At 54.7% G+C, this 18214-nt stretch overlaps 1 protein-coding gene across 8 annotated transcripts in view; it reads right to left on the bottom strand.

Moving 5' to 3' along the window:
- MSI1 (musashi RNA binding protein 1) overlaps window positions 1–16970 on the bottom strand; it is a 30512-nt gene extending 13542 nt beyond the window's left edge. Inside the window, exons 1-6 of one of the 8 annotated variants that reach the window (XM_065033788.1) lie at window positions 16706–16970; window positions 16423–16463; window positions 16211–16292; window positions 16013–16097; window positions 11313–11354; window positions 9534–9626 (exon numbers count right to left, since the gene is read on the bottom strand). In XM_065033788.1, the coding sequence (XP_064889860.1) occupies window positions 9534–9626; window positions 11313–11354; window positions 16013–16097; window positions 16211–16292; window positions 16423–16463; window positions 16706–16764 (402 nt within the window). In that variant the 5' untranslated portion in view covers window positions 16765–16970. Of the gene's footprint in view, window positions 1–9533; window positions 9627–11312; window positions 11355–11758; window positions 12685–14760; window positions 15087–16012; window positions 16098–16210; window positions 16293–16422; window positions 16464–16705 lie in introns of those variants that run through there. The other 7 variants (XM_065033789.1, XM_065033784.1, XM_065033785.1 and 4 more) reach the window with 7 other exon arrangements.
- Between the last annotated feature and the right edge of the window lie 1244 nt (window positions 16971–18214).

The following is an 18214-nucleotide window of genomic DNA, read 5'->3' as shown; positions in this document are numbered from 1 at the left end:
CTCCTCCTCCTCCTCCATGCGAGACCACTGCTCCCCAGGCAGCAAGCCCCAGGTGCCCCTGACTCCGTGGAAGGATTACTCCCTCGCCATGTCCCCGGGAAGCATCTGCATTGCTGCCTTCTGCAGAGCATCCCACCAGTAGAGCCCGTATCCCAGTGCAGGCAGCCACCAGCATCGCTCCTGGAGAGCCAACAGGTTAGGGCAGGGAGAGGGACAGCCGGCTCCACCTCACTGCCACAAGGATGGAAGAGCCCTTGCTAATGTCTCCAGTGCCACCACGAGCAGACAGAGTTCACCTTTGATGCCCTTGGGCTTGTCCAACATGTCCATCCCCCAAGAGCCAGGTGACAACAGACAACCTGGCACCTGCTCATCCCATGCTCTTCCCATCCCGGCTCAGCCTCCCTCGGCCAAGTCAACAAACACCTGAGAAATGTGCCAGGCATCCAGCCAGAGCCACGGGGAACGACAGACTCGCACAGACCCAGAGCAAGTCCTCAGCACTTCCCAAGACGCCGCTGGGGGCTGAGGGCAGCTGGTCACGCTGCCATGACCCATCGCTGCTCCGTTCTGCCCCTTCACAGTGCCGGCACTACGGCACTACTGTGACGTGCTGGGCAAAACCTGACGTGGCTTAAAATATTTCAAGAGGTTTTACTGTCTGTTTTTGTTCATTATTTAAGCTAGATCACTTCCTGCATCCGTTTCTCGGAAAGTCTGGGCACACAGCTGTCCTCCTCCCAGTAAAGACTGGGAGAAAGCTGTGTCAATGGGACTCTGCAGCAGCGCTGCTCCGGAAGACCTCAACACAGGTCGCTGGAGCCCACAAAGCCATTGCGATGAGACAGGACCATGAGAAAGAAAAACCCGGCAGGGACAAGCACAGCCCAGCTGTGCTGACTTACCCTGTCCAACCAGCCCCAGCGACCACCTCTTCTTCTCGGAGCCTGGACGAGCTGCAAGGGGCAGCGCCCAGCACATGTCCACACACCAAACCACCTCACAGCAACACCCCGGGCAGTGGCCGAACGCTGTTCGAGCACTCAGAGCTGGGAGATGTGCAGCCGCTTCACCCCAAGCGGCACTCGGTGCACCCAGAGAGCCGCAGCCTTCCTCCCGCTGAGCCTTCTACGCTTCTGCTGGTGCTCTGGGACCCAGCGTCTACCCAGCACCCCAAAGTCTTGCCACAACGTATTGACAATAACACACATACTTTATTTGAAAGCTGTTTCCTGCCGTGAGCTAAATCTAAGATGGATAGGTATCTATGTGTATATACACACAATATGTGAAACAGCCTCACCCCACTCAACACTAAGGCCGCAACTCTGTGTATGGCTACAACTGGTGGTTTTTATTGCCAACAAAACCTACACACGAGGATCTTCTTGTCTCCTTCCAAGGTAACAGGTAAGATAAGCTGGGTGGTCTCAGCACACAGCCAGTGCCGCGGGATAAAGCGGAGCCCTGTAACCCCGTGAGGGTGCAGGGTGGTGCTGGAGCCCACAGTGGAGCACACCCAGAGATAGAGAAGAGCCTCCCTGCGCCCACAGGGAGCAGCCACTTCCAGCACCCTGCCCAAGGGCTCTGGCCTCCTGCCACATCCCTCCTGGCTCATCCCTCCTGGTCTGGAGCAAGGGGAGGAGATGGAGACCGGCTGCCTCTCCCTGAGGCCCAGCGACAGCCAAACACCCAGGCAGCACCAAGCACCGCGGGGATGAAGGTAACATGGCCGGCTCCCACCACGGCAGGGGGGAAGCAAGGCCTGCCCCGACCCCGCACCCACACCCACCCAGCAGTGGCAGCCCCCAGCGGACAGATATCATGGCGGTGAACCGGTCCCCCCCCCGCCTCGCCGGGCCCTTCCCGGCTGGGCCGCGCGGGCCCCAACAAAGGCGGCCGCCGGCGGGGCCGTCGCCATGGCAACGCGGCCGCCAATGGCAGCTGCCGCCCGGATTAGCGCCGGGCACAAAGCCGCCCCGCTGCGCCCGCCCCGCCAGCGGCGGCGCCCTCACACACAGCGCGGCCCGGGATGGCGGGCGGCAGGGCGCCCGGCACCTCCCTCCCTCCATCACAGGCAAACCACCGGCACACACAGGAGAAGGGGTTCACAGCCAGACTCCCTCCTGCAACCACTTTGTGTGTGTGTCCCCAACTATGGCTTCATGTGGGACAGAGGTGCCGCCATCTTGGCTCACCCCCCCGGGGGACACGGAGCCTGGGATGGGGAAACAAGGGACACTGGGGAACTGGCACAGCCACGGATGGAGGTGGCATCTCCAGCCCATCCTCAGCAGCTGGCAGAGATGAACCACATCAATTACCCAAGAACTGGATGGGGGAGAAGTGTGTGGAAAATTGCACCGAAGAGTTTCAGAAACACCCCCAAGATAATTTTTAATAGGGTGTGGAAATAATCTATGATCATAACTGTACTTTAACAAAGGCTTTTTTGCCGGGTGAATTGTCTTTCTCCCCATTCTCTCCCCACCCTTAAATAAATATTTGTTTCAATTCTTTAAACATAGTCAAAGAAGCGGATCACTTTACTAGGAAACTGTTTAGCTTAGTGGTCAAGGCTCTCTCCCAGGGAACAACTTCACTGGCTGGTCCAGGCCTCGGTTATCCAACATGTGAGGTTGGAAGTTCAACGTTTGTTAATTTTGAGGATTGATGCCTCTCACCATGTTCAGCCACGAGGGTCAAAAAAGCCAAGGACAAGGAGGGGGCCGAAGAGCAGAGACTTTGCTCTCTTGGCACATCCTTCCCAAGGAACCCGACCACAAGAGGCAATTTCTTTGGCAGGTACTTGGCAGGTCAGCGGTAGGTACCAAACCTCTGAACGTTAAACCCAAGCTGTCCAGCATCACCTCCTCTAAGCTCTGTCTCCAGCGGCTCTTTCTGCCTTTGGAAAACCAGACAGGAGCGGAAGAAAGATCATGGCTTTGGCTCAGTGGAGGTAACATGTTCAAAAAGTGAAAAAAGGTTCGTCCCTGGGGATGGAAGCTCTTCTAATCTTCCACGGATCTGCCACTGCCAAGACCTTCTGCAGCAAGTGGCACCTTCCTGAGAGGAGCAGACAGGTCCTTCTCAAAGCAGCACCTGGTTTTGATGAGAGCAGCGTGGTGGTGACAGGAAGGGAAAGGGACAGTCACACGTTTCAGAGACTCTCCACCAAAGCAGCCCTCAGCACAGCCCAAATAACCAGGTGCACAGATGTGAGGCATTTTGTACCCAAACAGAACACAGTACAATCCACCTGGCCCTGGACAAAAGGCCCTGTTTTTGTTGTTTTTTTTTCTTTCAATGGCTTAGTTCCACTCTAATATCTTCCAGTCTTACTGGGACAGTGATAGGTGTCCGCAAAGGAGGAAGTCAATGACGGCCTCGTGCAGATTAGAAAAACAAATTTCCAACACAAGTTTGATAAGAAATGCTGGGTGCACTGCTACACAGGCAAACTTTGAAGACAGTTGTAAATATTTAAGCAAAGGTTTTGCAGAAATGGGCATCTTCCACCTGAATAGCAATGAAAGATGTCTTGGCTCATCCTAGAAGGAACCATGACAACATTGGTGTAGAAAAACCAGGCAGAAGAATAACAGCTGTCGAGTCAGCTTCAGAATGAGGAATGCGAACCGAAACGCTCTAGAAATGGCCACCCTGCTCCTGGGAGAGGGCGATTCTGGGGCGGAGGACGCACGGCGCAGAGCCCGGCTCCGGGAGCGGGTGTAGGACACCCACACGGCGCCAGGACCTGCTCACCTGCGCTGCAGATCTGGCTTCAAAACTCCGGGAATGAGACTCGGCCGACAGACAGAGCCCACCCTGAGGCACAGCCTGCCCAGGTGCTCCTGCCCGCCCTCACACCGCCGGCACCTGGCAAAGATCAAGTGACCCACCAAAGACCTGAATGACCATTTCTGCTACCGCATTTTTGGCTATCTGCCTACCAGATGCGGAGCACAGAGAACCCTTTGTTCCAGTGGCATTGTTACCACAAGCCAAACAGGCTACTGCCGCAAGAGAGGTGATCAGATTCCCCTTCTCCTCCCCTCCCCATCTGTTCATTGCGACCATCTTATGCGTGAGAATTTGCATAAATTGCCCTCTGATCTGTGGAAGAAAATCCAAAACCCAGTTTGGAAATCCACAGCAGGTTGACAAGTAGCTTTGATCCCTGAAATTTCCAGAGAGCGGCAGATTAAGGATTAATTAACATTCTCCCGATCCAAAGTGAGGGAAACCACGCCCACCATAAGCACAGAACAAGTCTTCCTTTAAAGAAATTCACCATCGGTATCTAAAGGTTCTCCCATTAGTCAGCAGGAAAGCTCATTTCATACACCCAGGTCAACCGCACCATTTTTCTGGCAGGTGTACATGACTATGCACTTGTGGCAAACACTCCAATCCTCGCTGAATCCAGCGCCTTGGACATGGTGGTTTTCTCTTGGGTGGGATGGTATGAGAGTCGTTGCCCGAGCGAGACCTCAGAACCTGTTTCAGGCAAACAGTTTAGAATTTGGACTGAGTATTAGATGGCAGCCTAAAGGTCAGAATCGTCCTCAGACCTCAGCAGATCTTTTTTCTTGTTTGCTTCCAGGATATTTTTAGAGAGCAGATCTCTCTCTGGACACGATACGCTTAAGAGAGGGGCTGAGCTTTCGTGACCGACTCATCCCCACACGCAGATCACCTGCACGCCCAGGGAGAGACACAGACTGGTTTTAAACACTTCTCAAGCACCTTTGGAGCCACGACTGATTAGTGAGTCATGCAAAGACGTCATTGTGAATATGTTTCTTGCACTTCCACTTCATGAAATCCAAAAGCTCACAAGAAAACACCTGAACTGGGTCCAGGTCCCGCTTCTTCCAGTAACTCTGCATTTCTAGTTTCTGAAAGCACCAACTTCTCTCTCAATGACAAACAAAGGACTGGCTGCACCATGTCAGAGCAGAGGTCCACCTTGCCCAATACCCCCCAAGATACCAACCGACAACAGACACCTTTGAAAGAACATAAAAGACAAAGGCAAGGATATTATGATAGACCCCAGAATACTCCATCATCTTCCAGCCATTTGTGATTCAGGGATTTCCCGAACTCTACAGCGTGTCTGTGTATTTAGAAGACCTTCCATGAATTTGTCCAATCGTTTTGGAGCCTATGCAAATTTTAGCAACAACAGCCTGGGGCAAAGATTTCACAGCTTAGATAAAGCTCCATGACAAAAAGACCTTATTTGTTCTGAGCCTCCTATCTCACAATTTATTTGACTTTCTCTACCGCAAGACCTCATCCAACCAGCCCTTGAAGAAGAAAGATGATCTGAGTTTCTTCGGTTAGGATTTGAAACAAATAACTTGCTTACAAGATCAGAGACCCAATGGTCCATACAAATAACCCTGATGGAGAACTGCTTTCCCTCCTAAAAAATAATACAAACCAACATGTTCCCATGGATTGAAGTAGCAAAGGAGGAAGCAGGTACACGAGCTGCTCTGAGGCATCCTCATGCATGTTGAGCTAGACAGAGGACTAGCTATGCCTGAGGTGGTAGGGGCAAGATATCTTCCTTCTCTGATTCTGGTTTCGGTGAGGGTGGCAGCCTCAATCCAGAGAGGCTGTTGAAATACTTCCCTGTGCAGTCTAAAGATCTCCAACACCATCCAACTTAAGCCAAGACACTTGGCTACATACACTATGAATGCAATTCTTGCCAGGACTTCTGTCCTACAGTTGAAAAAATAATCTCCTTCAGAAAGCATGTCCATGGCCTGAGCTTGCATCTCAGAGAGATTCCAGTTTTGGAGCCAGAAGTGTTTCCTAGAGATCCCGCTATGTTTAAAGTGCGAGCAGCTGCACCTGACAAACCAGAGCCAGCTTGGGAGCTCTTCTCAGTCTCTCTCACTGTACTAAAAAAGCCCTTTGTATTTTCTTCCTCAGGAAAACAGCAGCCCATATTTTTCATTCATAGTTTTGGAAGGAAAAAAAAAAATAAAGTGATCCTTCTTTGAAGCGGAGAAACTCACACTGTATTCGGGATCCTCTTTGAAGCTTCGCCTTTTGTGCCTGTTATTTTGATACGAAGAACTGGGGTGCCAGCCTCTCCCTTTCTTCCTTTATCCCTAGGTAATACTCATGGATCTCCTCCTCATACATTTTCGTTTTTCTTTTGCCACTTCCATTTTACAAAGCTGGGAGAAGGATTTGGACACAGCAAGGAAAGAAAACAAAACAAAACTAGGAGAGTAAGCAGAAATGCCAAAATGGGAAAATCAGACTTGGGAATTTCGTTTTATGAAATGCGAATCCATTTCATCTCCAGCTCAACCCTTTTTTTTCCTGCTAATGCACACACAAGCTGTGTTGTTTCTGACCCAAGATGCACCAGCGCTAGCTACCTTGGTAGACTTGTGAACTGCAGTTCACAGATTTGGACCGGAGAGAACATCACGATAATCTAATTTGACCTCATCTGTACTGCAGGCCACAGCACTTCCCCTCCTAATTCCTATAGCATGTGCATGCTTTCTGTCTGGACTAAAATGTATTTTTCAAAAAGCATCTATCCTAATTTACAGGCCTTAAGTGGTGGCAAATCTAACACACACTTAGGCTTGCAGCCTGAGGGTTATCTAGAAGATAACCTGTGTGCAAAACCCATTCAGCAGGCCGGGCTCCCTTGTCCTCAGAGGCAGAGGATGATCCCTGCCTGAAGTCGAGATCCACACTGAGCTTGCCGCTGGATTCTCAAAGATTGACTAAAGATCACCGCTGGGAATCTGGTACCTTGATCCTGAGGACTCAAGGCAGGATGCCTTGTGCTCCCCTCTCTCTCTCCTCTCTAGATCCTAAGCATTCCCATGCTTTCCTGGATAGGCAGGAGAAATGAGGAGCAATTTTTCTCCTCTCTCCTAGAAAGCGGGGGTGCACAGACAAACAGAGGGAACACAGACAAAGCCATTTCCTCAGAGGGTAAGTCCTTTAGAAGGGCAACCTTACCAATTCCTTTTCACGCAGCCCCAATCCAATTCCAGAAGTAGCACTGGCCCAAATGACTTAGGAAAGATTTTTTCAGGCAGGCTTTCCAAGATGAGGATAACAGAGCTGAAGCTTCAGCACCTCTCACTAAAGGTGCCATAAATCGAGGAGATGAAGTCCGCAGAGTCAGGTGCCCAGAGCACCTCTGAAGAAGAGATCCCAGGAGACCTCTGAAAGCCAGGAGGCCCCAGAGCATCACAAACACACACCCAAAGAGCCTGCGTACCAAAACCACGTTCTCCATAAGTCACATCTGAAACTGAAGGCAACAGGCTTTTCTTAGCCCTGGAAAATACAGAGCAGCACATTTGGAGCTCAGAACCCCAGAGCTGATGGCCGTGGAGGTTTTCCTCTGAAACACACCTTCCCAGTGATCCTGTGCGTCAGCCATACGGAGCTACCGACTGAAGAGAATTCCTCAGGAAACAGTTCTCCTGGCCTTGGGTGAATTATCTGAGGCTTAATCTGGAAGATGGTTACAGGCCAAGAACGCTGCTTTATACAAGAGCTCTGAGGAGTCTCTCCTCAGCTGAAACGGCCAGATGACTCAGAAAACTGCCCCAAAAATGGAGAGTCAATCTGACCAGCCCTGACCTCTCCCCACAGAAACTCCCCAGAGCCAAGAGGCAGCTGCATCGGCCTCATGCAGATTTTGAGCACCGGATGTTGTCCAGGATGCTAATTCTTCAGAAATGAATTGCACTGAGCTATGCAGAACTCTCCCTCCTGCCCAGTCCCAAGAAAACAATCTGACACAACCAGTTCTCGCCACTCTCCTGACGTCAGGACACCTTTCAGCACATGACCATTAAACAAGAGGAACGTTAACAGCATAACACCCCAAAAGAACTGAAAAGTACTTCTCAGTCTAGAGCAACTGTAACTGTTTGTAAACACAGCACTCCGTGATGTGCTTCTGCTTCAAATGAACAGAGGTACAGTGAAGGTTAAAAGGTGATTACACCTGAGACATGTTGTTTTCCTATCAAATGCATCCATCAGCAGCGCAGAAGCACACGCAAGTCACACCAACAACCTTCAGACTGCACAGACACATGGACAACACCATCTTTAGTGGTGACGCCTTCAATGACACCACGTAGAAGCTCTTGGGGACACAACACCGTTTGCTTATTTCTAATAGAAAATAAAACCACACAGAGCTAATGACCAGCAAACATGGGGATATGTGACCACTTCTGCCATTGCCACTTTCACTTAGGACTGAACAGAAATACAAAGGAGTCCCACTTTGCAGACACGGTATCATCCCAGGACATGCAGATTCGACTTCAGAAGCTGAAGAAAGGTACTGAGCAAACACTTGTTCCAAGCTTTCTGCCCAGAAGTTCCAACGATATGGCAAAACTGGTTACAAAACTCTCCTTCCTTTCACCAATTAATGTGCCTTTACATAACAACACCCTTTTGTAGGATCTTTCAGACGAAAATTAATACTAAACCCTTCATCCCTCACATTCTACAGTTCCTGTGGTAGTTTCCTCCACATCCCTGATGCTGTCAGCGATGTCCTGGCCAGATTACTGCCCAGAAAACTGCGTTCTGCCCCCACAACTGGGCAGGAAGTTCCCAACAGCTACAGAATCCAACACTTCCCACCCCAAACAGCAAAGCCATGCACAACACCACCGAACAACAGCCAAACAGTCACAGTGCCCTGCCCCAGAGGTGACCGCATTCAACACTCGGATACAATGATCCCCTTCAGTCCATAATCCCATGAAAAATCTTGGGATCTTTTAGCCTAATGCTACTGAGGTTGCTCCTGGGGATGCTCACAACCTCCTGACGCAGCTGAGAGGCCAAGACTGAGCCCCCTTCTATGCTCCAATTTGATCCCAACTCACAATTTGCACACCTGGCTGTCACGGACCACAGCACAAGTGACTTCCATCCACAGAAGCCCCCCCTTTCCTGAGCTGCACCACGACAAGGGACAGACGTAGCGCTAGATTTTCTTCAAACAACCAAAACTAAGATCACCACCAGCCCAAGACTCAGCAGGAGAAGTTTCAGGACCAAAAGGCTTATTTTTAATAAAGGATTACTGAAATATCGATCGCAAGGCTTAAGAGTTAGAAACAGGCCACAGTCACAGGTTTGATGCTACAGCCGCTCTGTTAGGAGTGTCTACAGACCTTCCTCCAGCATTTGAACAAACTGCACATCTGCAGGCCACAAGAGGCCTCTGGATAGAGAAACACTGGAAAACCCTCAGCCCAGGTCCTACTGACTCCAGGAACAAGCACAAACTCTTTGTTTCAAATCATCACAGGGCAGGAGTCGCCGGCTGTAGCCCTGCAAAGACATTACAGCCACCCAGCATCTGTAAATGACCTCCGGTCTACTTAACCTGACGCAAAACACTTGCAAGCTCCTAATCTCACCTCTACAGGAGTGCAGAAAACTCGGTTTTGCCCCAGAAGCAACAGCTTTGATCCAACACCACTCAAGAGACTTACCTTCCCAAACTGCTCGAAATACTGTTTCACATCCTCCACAGTAGTGTTCACGGACAGACCACCCACAAATATCTTCTTCGTTCGGGTCACCATCTGGAAAAGGGAAGGACAGGAATTCACCGAATAAACCCAGAGTGAGCGGAGAACGAGATTCAAAAGGCCACTAACTCCCGTCTGCTGCCAGGACCGCCTGCCCCTTTGCTGCAGCTGAGCTTCCACCTTCCCAAAGCCCTCTGGCCAAACACGGCTGGCAGATGTGTCCCACTCCAAACCCCAATTCATGCACTCGCCCCATCGTGCTTGCCAGTGCCCAGCCACCACCCTCTCCTCGGACAGCACATCACCTCTCCCTGCAAACCTGTTGCTGCTCTCTTGGCACCTTCACCCTACCCTGAAGATGCAGGACACGACTGTCCCCTCCCCAGCCCTCCAGCTGTCCCCACAGCCCTGTCACCCGGCACAGCCAGCCTCCTCCAGGCCCCCTGCGATGCCCGCTCTGCTCCCCAGAGCGGAGAGACAGGCAGGAGGCCCTCTGAGCTCACAAATTGTAAATTATCTGGTCTTGCATGGAATAAGCCTCATTTTGCACCCATTCCCCAGTCAACTCCCAGTTAAATCTCTTTTGCCTGTAACAAGAAGGCGAAAAGAACATCCCTCTGCCCATTGTCATTCACGCAGCTGGGACAAGGAAGAAAACTAACTACCCTGAGCGGGGCCATGGCTGCCAGGCGGAGGCACACCAGCGTCCTTTGAACCGGCTCTCCAGCTGCATCCTCCCCTTAGCTGCTTGGCTACACCCCTGCTCTCAGAGGAACACATGGTCCTAATTATCCCAAGGAGCATAGGGCTAATCCGCAGCAATTCCCTGGCTTGGAGAGCAGCCCGTTCTAACACTAAAGCACCTTCTGTCACCAAACTGCTTAATGGAATTAACCCAATTCCTACCATGTGCTTCCTGGCTCCAGTTACTCGGGATACCTGCTCACCAATTGTTCTCGGTGCCTGATCTCCCCACTTCCCTCCCAGCACCAGTCTCCTCTTCCCTCTCTGTTCCTTGACACCGCTGCTCCCCAGCTCTTCTCCCACGACAGCACTTGGAACTGAGACTCTGAACTTTAAAACCTCCCATCCAAGGGCAAAGTTAAAGGCAGACCCAAAGTCTGAAGGCAGTCTCCAGCCCACTGATGGCTCCTCAGCTCAAAGTTTCTAGCTGCAAGCCTGGAAAAAGTTCCTGCAACTGCAGATTTCAGTGTCAGAGCCTCTTGTAGACAAAAGTCCAACAACAAACTCCTTCTGCCTTTTCCAGTGCTGAAGAACACAAGGGCATCTCACAAAATGAAACCTTCCTGCCCCTCTCTCTGCCATACGCCTACCTGTACACATGCATGTGCACACACACGACCTTTTTCCACCTGTATCACGCCCTAGCACGGAGCTGTTCTGAGTCTCCTTAGTCCTGAAACTTCCAGGCACTGGCTGCAACTCCAGAAGGACTAAGCTCACCCTGGGCAGCACTTATTTCACCAGCTCTAACTAATGCATCCTAAAGTACAACTAAGAGGCCTCCCAGTTCCTCCAGTGCCATGCAAACCCCCAGCACTGCAAGCCCAGTGGGAGCGCACACAGTGCAGCACGTCAGGCTGGGCTGCAGCACAGCAGCTCCCACCCCAGGCGAGCCCTGAGCAAACCCCAGGGAGCAGCTCCATCGCATGCACTGGACAAGATTCACCGCCACGAATTCCACCGTTTGGAGCGGCGAGGGCTGCCCGCAGTGCTTACCTTGGGCTGTGCTCGGCGGGGGAACGCTACCTTCGGGTCAATCTGAAAGAGATGCAGGGAAGAACAGGTGAACACGCTTTTGCTGCTTGTTTACAGACGCTGGCTTTTCCTCCATGCGCACAGCTGTCTCTGCCCATGTGGCACCTTGTTAGAAACCCAAGTAATCTACCTGAGGTGTGTAAAACAAAGCTGGCCACAGACATCTTCCCCCCTCGGTAAGGTGTAATCCAGGGAGACTACAAGTCCCAGCATGCAGCAGTCTGTCTCCAGCTGAGCGCTGGCCAGACGCACCAGAGAGCCCATCACATGCTGGGATTAACAGGCTGGGCTGCACCCTCCCGCTTGGCCTGCCCCTGGGTGCCCTGCATCACCGGCCTCATCTTAAAAGCGCTTTCGTTTGCCTTTTTGCTCCCCCCTTTCACTACACCTACAAGTACAGAGCTCACCTGGGCAGTAACAGGACAGAAAAGAGGCAGCGCACAAAAAGCCAAACATTCCATGCCACAAAACACAGGGTGAAGAAATAAAAGAGCAGACAGGATGGCACAAATTAATCGGAGGAGCTCAAAGCCCAGCGGGCTGCGGAGGCTGCGGCGGCAGGGCAGCGTGCTGCCCCGCTCCCCAGGCAGCGCCGCACACAATGAGGCGATGCCTCCCTGTACAGGCTGAGCCTCCATTGTGCCTGCTCAGCTTCTCTATAAACCTGCTGCCGGTCCCCGCGCCGCCATCCAGGTGCCGCGCGTTCTGCTGGGCTCAGCACGGCCGAGCATGCGCCTGCACCGGCCTCACGCACCACAAAAGCCGGGACAACACTAATGCAGCCGCAAGCCAAACACCCATGAAGCCTCCTCTTCTCCTCAGTCACCACCTCTTTCTTTACAGCCTATTTTTACAGCAACTCCTGTAAAGTTACATCACATCGGGGATGATCCAGAGCTACAAATCAGCTTACAAAGACCTGCGGTAAAGGCAGGTCTGGCTCATCCCCACGCTTGGACAGGCTGCGGCTGGGAGGGCAGCCCAGAGCGTCGTCCCATCAGCCCAGCAGCTCGAACAGCCCAAAAGGAAGCCGTGTTTCTCCAGCTCCTCTCGCCGCTTTGTTCAGCTTTGCAGCCTGGCCGCCCTCCCGTCCCACATCCTTTCACTTGTCACACAGCCCTGCAGTCCAGCCTCCCTATGCCCTTCCACCAGCTCTTCTCCCTGCCTTCCCACCTCCGTCCTGACTCACAGCCTACAACATAAATAAACTCAGCACGTAAGTAAACAGAGGCAAAAGTGAAGAGCACAAATAAACTCAAAAATAAACCTCCCTCTCCAAGCTCCAAGCACCAGCAGATTAACATACCCTCCGGTGCCTCCCTGGGGCACCTGAACCTTCCTGTCCCTCCCCTCCCCGCACACACCCCCCCACCGCTTCCTGGCCAGTGCAGACACCCACGGCGAATTCTGAGGACAGGGGACGGCAGGAGACCAGGAGGTTGATGGCAGATAATAAGCAAAAACAATAATCTACTGTCTTTTACTTCTCAGCCAGTGTCATTCAGCTCCTGCCAAGAAGATGCTTTCATACTCAGCAATGCTAAGCTCAGCCTCATTTTCTCATTACCCTGAGTGTGATCAACTGGGCAGAGATAACGCGTTCTCCTGGCTGGAGGGAGCAGGCAGTCATTTCACAAATTCTTCTGCACAACCAGCTATTGTTGCAGGTAGAGGGAGGCTGGGGTGACCAACTGCAGGGGCAGCCCTGGGAACATGCGGAGGGGAGCAAGTTCAGTGCCAGGCTCAAGTTACTTGAACTGGACTGGTCCTCAGTGGCTGGAGTCTTTCTAATTAAAGCAAAAGCACTGGTACCTTATTCCTCCATTTCTGGTGTCAAAACAAACAGCCCAGGAAGAGTTGTGTTTCAGTATCACCCACTGACGTAATAGATCCTTTTTACACACCTAGACAGAAATCTGCTAAGAGGAAGAACTGCTGGAGATTGTATCCAAAAAAACAAAACCCCAGGATCAGGCTGCAGTGAGGGGAAGTCACTTGAGCTCAAACCGCTCCCACTTCACCCCACAAGGCTTTGGGGACGAGGAATCCCGCTGATGTCGCAGGTGGGCCAAGCCAGCCTGCCAGGCTCCTCACTAATGCTCTTCAGGCCACCTACAGCAACATTTACTAGTTCAGGTCACATAATTCCTGCATGAACCCAGCTGGTATCGCTGCCCCTGAAACAGGGGCAGAACAGGGAAGGACCCGTGAGACCTCACGACTGGGTTTCTTCGTTCATTGCACCTCCACAGCTACATTTGCTCTGTTAGTCAGCGCTGCCCCAGAGCCACAGATCGCTCTCTCCACCACAAAAGACAAACCCAGCAAAAACTCGGTAACGGCAACAAAGAAACGACAGGGCGACCCAGCACCGCCAAGCCAGCTCTTCCCAGAGCGCGTAAAGCAGCAGCTCAAGGCAGCGGCCAGCTGCAGCTTTACAAAGTCACGCAAATCTTTTACCTTGAGACTGCAAAGCCAATTCTCATATCAAGCATTTCCATAAATAACTCCGTAGGCTGGTGCTATCTAGCTTAAAAACAAAGAGGAGTCTGAAAAGCACAAGGTTTCCCCAGAGAATCGGGCCAACAGCCCTTGTTAGGGTAGGAAGAATCAGAAAACAATGAAGCAACAAGTTGGGCAGACACTGTCTATCAAGTGCTGCTTGCCAGGAGACACTGAGCCTTGAGAGAAGACTGTCCTTTCGGGACACTGGGCCTTTTCCTGCAAAGTTTCATAAAACCCTAAATTAGGATTCAGATGAGTTTATGTCATTTAACCCATGACTCACAGCAGAGCCTTTCAGCTCAGCAGGGAAAAGCCGTACGGAGGCTCCACGCGGCACCACAAGACCAACTTCTCACCCGGCAAAACACCCCAAAACATCTGACACAGCCGAGAACCATACTAAATGAAAAAATAATTAAAAAAAAGAAAGTAGGAAGAGGATCAAAGTTCCTAACAAAGGAAGGGCCCTGGTGAAACTGCCCCCATTCTGCCGCGCCAGCGGGGCGAGCAGAGCAGATGCAGCCGGGAATTTCAATGGCCGGCCAGTCCCCTGCACCGCGAGGCCCTTCTGTTCTCCTGCCTGTCCCTCCCCACCCTCGTGAGCCGCACGGTGGGACATGGAGCGGCTTCGCACAGGCGGCGGTGCAGGGAGAAGAATGGAGACAGTGGGTTTCAGCTTGCTCTGAGCCCCAAAACGCTTTTGGGATTAGTGCTACAACAGACATCCATCACTTGCCTTTCCAAGAGAGGTCTATGCCAGCCCGCAGACTCATGACGGGACTAGCTGAGCAGACACCGTGTTTACATAGGCTACTAAAAAAAAAGAAGGAGAAAAAAAAAAAAAGAAAGCCCTGGGCCCTCCTCAAAACACTTTACCATAGCCCTCCCCCAGAGCAAAACTCACTTTACATCACTCCTGAAAGGAGGAGGGCTGGAGTCCTGGGGACCCAGCCTCGGCCAGGAAGGCTGGAGAGGTTTAACCGGGAGCTCCCGTGGGGAGGAAGGACCTGTGCACATCAAAGGGAGCGATCCAAGCAGTTAAACAGGAACAGACATAAATCTCGCTGCAACTCGCACCGTAAACCCTAAGAAAGCGGGTCTTGCTCTCCCGCCCTCTCCCTTCTGTTGAGATAAAGGCCGAGACGCCTGAGCCACACGCTGGAAGAAATAAAGTTGCACGTTTGGACTGCTGGGTAGCCCATGCCACGAGCCGGAACGTCTCCCCTCACCGTGCCGCCCCCTCGCAGCCCCACCGCTCCCCCATCCCTACCCTCACCTTCACCCCGGGGCAGCAATAAGGAAAAGGAATTCAGGGGAAGGCAAGTGACTAAAACTACAGAGAAGGGACCTCCCACTCAGACGCCTCACCCCCACACCCCAAAACAGCCCACACATCTCCCGAGCACCGCAGATTTGCAAGGCAGGATGGGGCACGACATGCCACCAACACAGGGAGACAGCGAAATCTTTCTGTTGGCCCAGCCGGGGCTCCTATCAGCCCCCGCTTGCAGAGCAAGGGCTGGAGCTGCAGCTGCTCCAAGAGGCCAGTGGTGGCCCACATGGGCGGGCGCTGGCCATGCTCGGAGACAATAAAGTCTTGAACCTCCATGACCGTTACAAAAACTTCGCCTGGAGAAACCACGGGAGAGTCTCTGGGGCGCGCGGCACGGAGAGTCTCTGCGAGGGGAGGGCACGGGCCACCACGGCCAGGGAAGCAGGGCCTGGGCGGTGGGGACAGCACCCCTGGGGTGCTTGGCAGCGCATGGGGGGCAGGGGCAGCTCCCCTCTCCCCAAACGCAGCCACATCCATTTCCCGGTGCCAGTCATCACCCCAAACGTGTCCAGGTGTCCCAGCTCCAAGGGGGTCACGGTCACTCCTCAGAGGAGCCTTACAGCCGCTGGGCAGGAGGAAAACCATCACCGGGAGCTGCAGACCCCCGCCAGGACATGGACCGCGGGTCAACGGCGAGCCCAGTGCTCAGGCAGCAGCCGGGCTACCCGCCGGTAAGCCGGACGGAGAAAAGGCCGACCGATCCGTACCAGGAATCAATAGTTTACAACCTCTAACTGGAAATCAAACACCGCAATCGATGGCTGCTCCGAGCACAGCCGCTCCACCGGCAAATGCACCCCTCGGATGAGAGAAGTCATCTCACCGTCTTGGAGTCCAGTTCATGTCTGGATTGGGCCAGGACCTTGTCGACGCCAGCCTGGTCCATGAACGTGACGAACCCGAAGCCCCTGAGCCCCGCAGCCCGGGCAGGAGAGGGGATGCAGAGAGAAGAGAGAAAGTTGGTTAAAGTGGCGGCCGGGCCACGGCGGGGGCGAAGGGAGGCGCGGGCCCGGCCTCTCACCTGGATCTCTTTGTCAGCGGGTCCCGCATCACCAGGCACTCCTTCACCTCTCCGAACTGGCTGAAGTACTCCCGCAAGCCCTCTGCAAGCACAGCGCCCACCGTTGGGTGGCCCGGCCCGGCCCGGCCCGGCCCCGCCGCCCCCGCCGAGCTCGGCCCCGGCCCCACCACCCCCGGCCCCGGCGGCAGGTGCGGGGCTGCCCGGGCGCTCACCTTGCGTGGTCTGCCAGCTCAGTCCCCCGATGAACATTTTGCTGCGGGAGGAAGGACAGAGCCGTGAGCGGGGCCGCGCCGGGGGGCCGCGGCGCCCCGCGGGGGTGGCGGCGGCGGCGGCGGGGCCGGGCGGGGAGGGGAGGGCGCGGATCGGCCATGTTGGCAGCGGCACCGCCGCCGCCGCCGCCGCGCCTGCCCGGGCCGGGCGGCCGGGGCCGGGGGGAGGGGGCGGCCGCGGCCGGGGGTGTGGGGGGGGCGGTGGGGGCGGCCGCCGCGGCGGTACCAGGGGTCGTGCGGGGAGTCCGGGGAGGCGAGGCCGGGCTGGCTGCCGTCTGTCTCCATTCGGACCTCTTCTCCCTGCGAGGAGCGGCGCCGCACTCCCGGGGCAGATGAGCGCTGGAAAAGGGGCCGGACGGACAGGCCATGCTGCCCCCTCCCCCGACCCCTCTCCGCCGGGCGGGGAGGGAGCGAGGGAGGAGGGCCCGGCGGGCACAACCTGCCCGGCTCCTCCCACCCCCGCCGGCCCGCCGGCCGCCCTGCGCATAAAACCCGCCGGCGGCGCCGGGGCCGAGCACCGGGAGCCGCGCCCGCACCGCGCCGAGGGAGCGCGCCCAGCGCCGGGCACGGCGGCGGCAGCAGCCCTGGAGCCCGCGGCCGCTTTGTCCCCGGCCGCTTTGTCCCCGGCCACGCCGCCCGCACCTGCCCCGGGGCGGCGGACAAAGGGCGGCGGGCTCAGCCCCGCCGCGGCGGAGCCAGGCCCGGCCCGGTGCGCTCGGGCTTGCCGCGGCGGACCGCGGAGACCCCGGCCGGGACCCCTCGGTCTCTCATCGCCGCCGAGCGAGCGCCGGCACCGGGCGGGTTAAAGCCGGCACGGGGAGGGCCCGGGACCGGCCCTCGCCGCCGTGGGCGCTGCCAGGGCGGGACCGGAGCTGCCCTCCTCGCCCCCAGCTCGGCGGTGGGCACTGGGGAGCCCCAGCGCCTGCACCCGAGGCGCCTTCCCGGAGCCCCGGTACCTCCGTGCCGCCGCAGCCCGCGGGGACCCTGCGGGAGTCAGGGGCCCGGGCTGCACCGTCAGTCGGGCCCCGAGCAAAGCTGGTGCTGGACACCGGCTCAGAGCCCCACAGCACAGGTAGGCACAGCCCAGCCTGGCCCGCTCACCGGCGGCTCTCCAGGGAGGGCAGCCGGGCTGGCCCCCAAGTCACCGCGTGGTTTCTCACTTTTTCGAATTAACAGATAGACTTGTGCCAAGCTCCAGCCTCTCTCCGCTGCCACGGAAGTTCATGCACATACTGGTGGCTTCTGGAGCAGGTCTGTGTGCTCTTTGCCTCTGTTCTTGGGCAACCTGGCCTTGGTGGCTGGGGGAGCTCAGCAAGGAAGAAATGAAATGCCGGTGGTTAGATGTAAAGCTGTAGTCAGATTGGAGTTGTAGCCTCTCCTGACTATGCTGGACATCGCTCTGAGAGAAGGCACTTGTTTGTGGCTGTGGCATATCAGAACAGCTGTGCACAAAACCTCTGGTTGACAGTGGCTGTGAGCCCCCCTCATTGCGAGGGTGTATCACAGGGCACGTGTGTGCTGCCAGATACTCCCCGCACACCTCTCTAGCTCTATAACTTCCAGCACCAGGTATTGGCAGCTCTCAGCTCTGTGCCATCCTCATTTGACTTTCCTTCCTTTTCTCTCTGATTGCTTTTCCACATGCCAATGCACCTCATCTCCCTCCTGGAGAGGAACCAAGACACCTTTGTTTTAGCAATACTTTGCAATAGTATCTTTTGTTACATGGGCTCAT

The sequence above is a fragment of the Columba livia genome, chromosome 17 (assembly GCF_036013475.1).
Source record: "Columba livia isolate bColLiv1 breed racing homer chromosome 17, bColLiv1.pat.W.v2, whole genome shotgun sequence".
Classification (NCBI taxonomy): domain Eukaryota; kingdom Metazoa; phylum Chordata; class Aves; order Columbiformes; family Columbidae; genus Columba; species Columba livia.
This window is presented reverse-complemented; position numbering and strand designations above follow the sequence as displayed.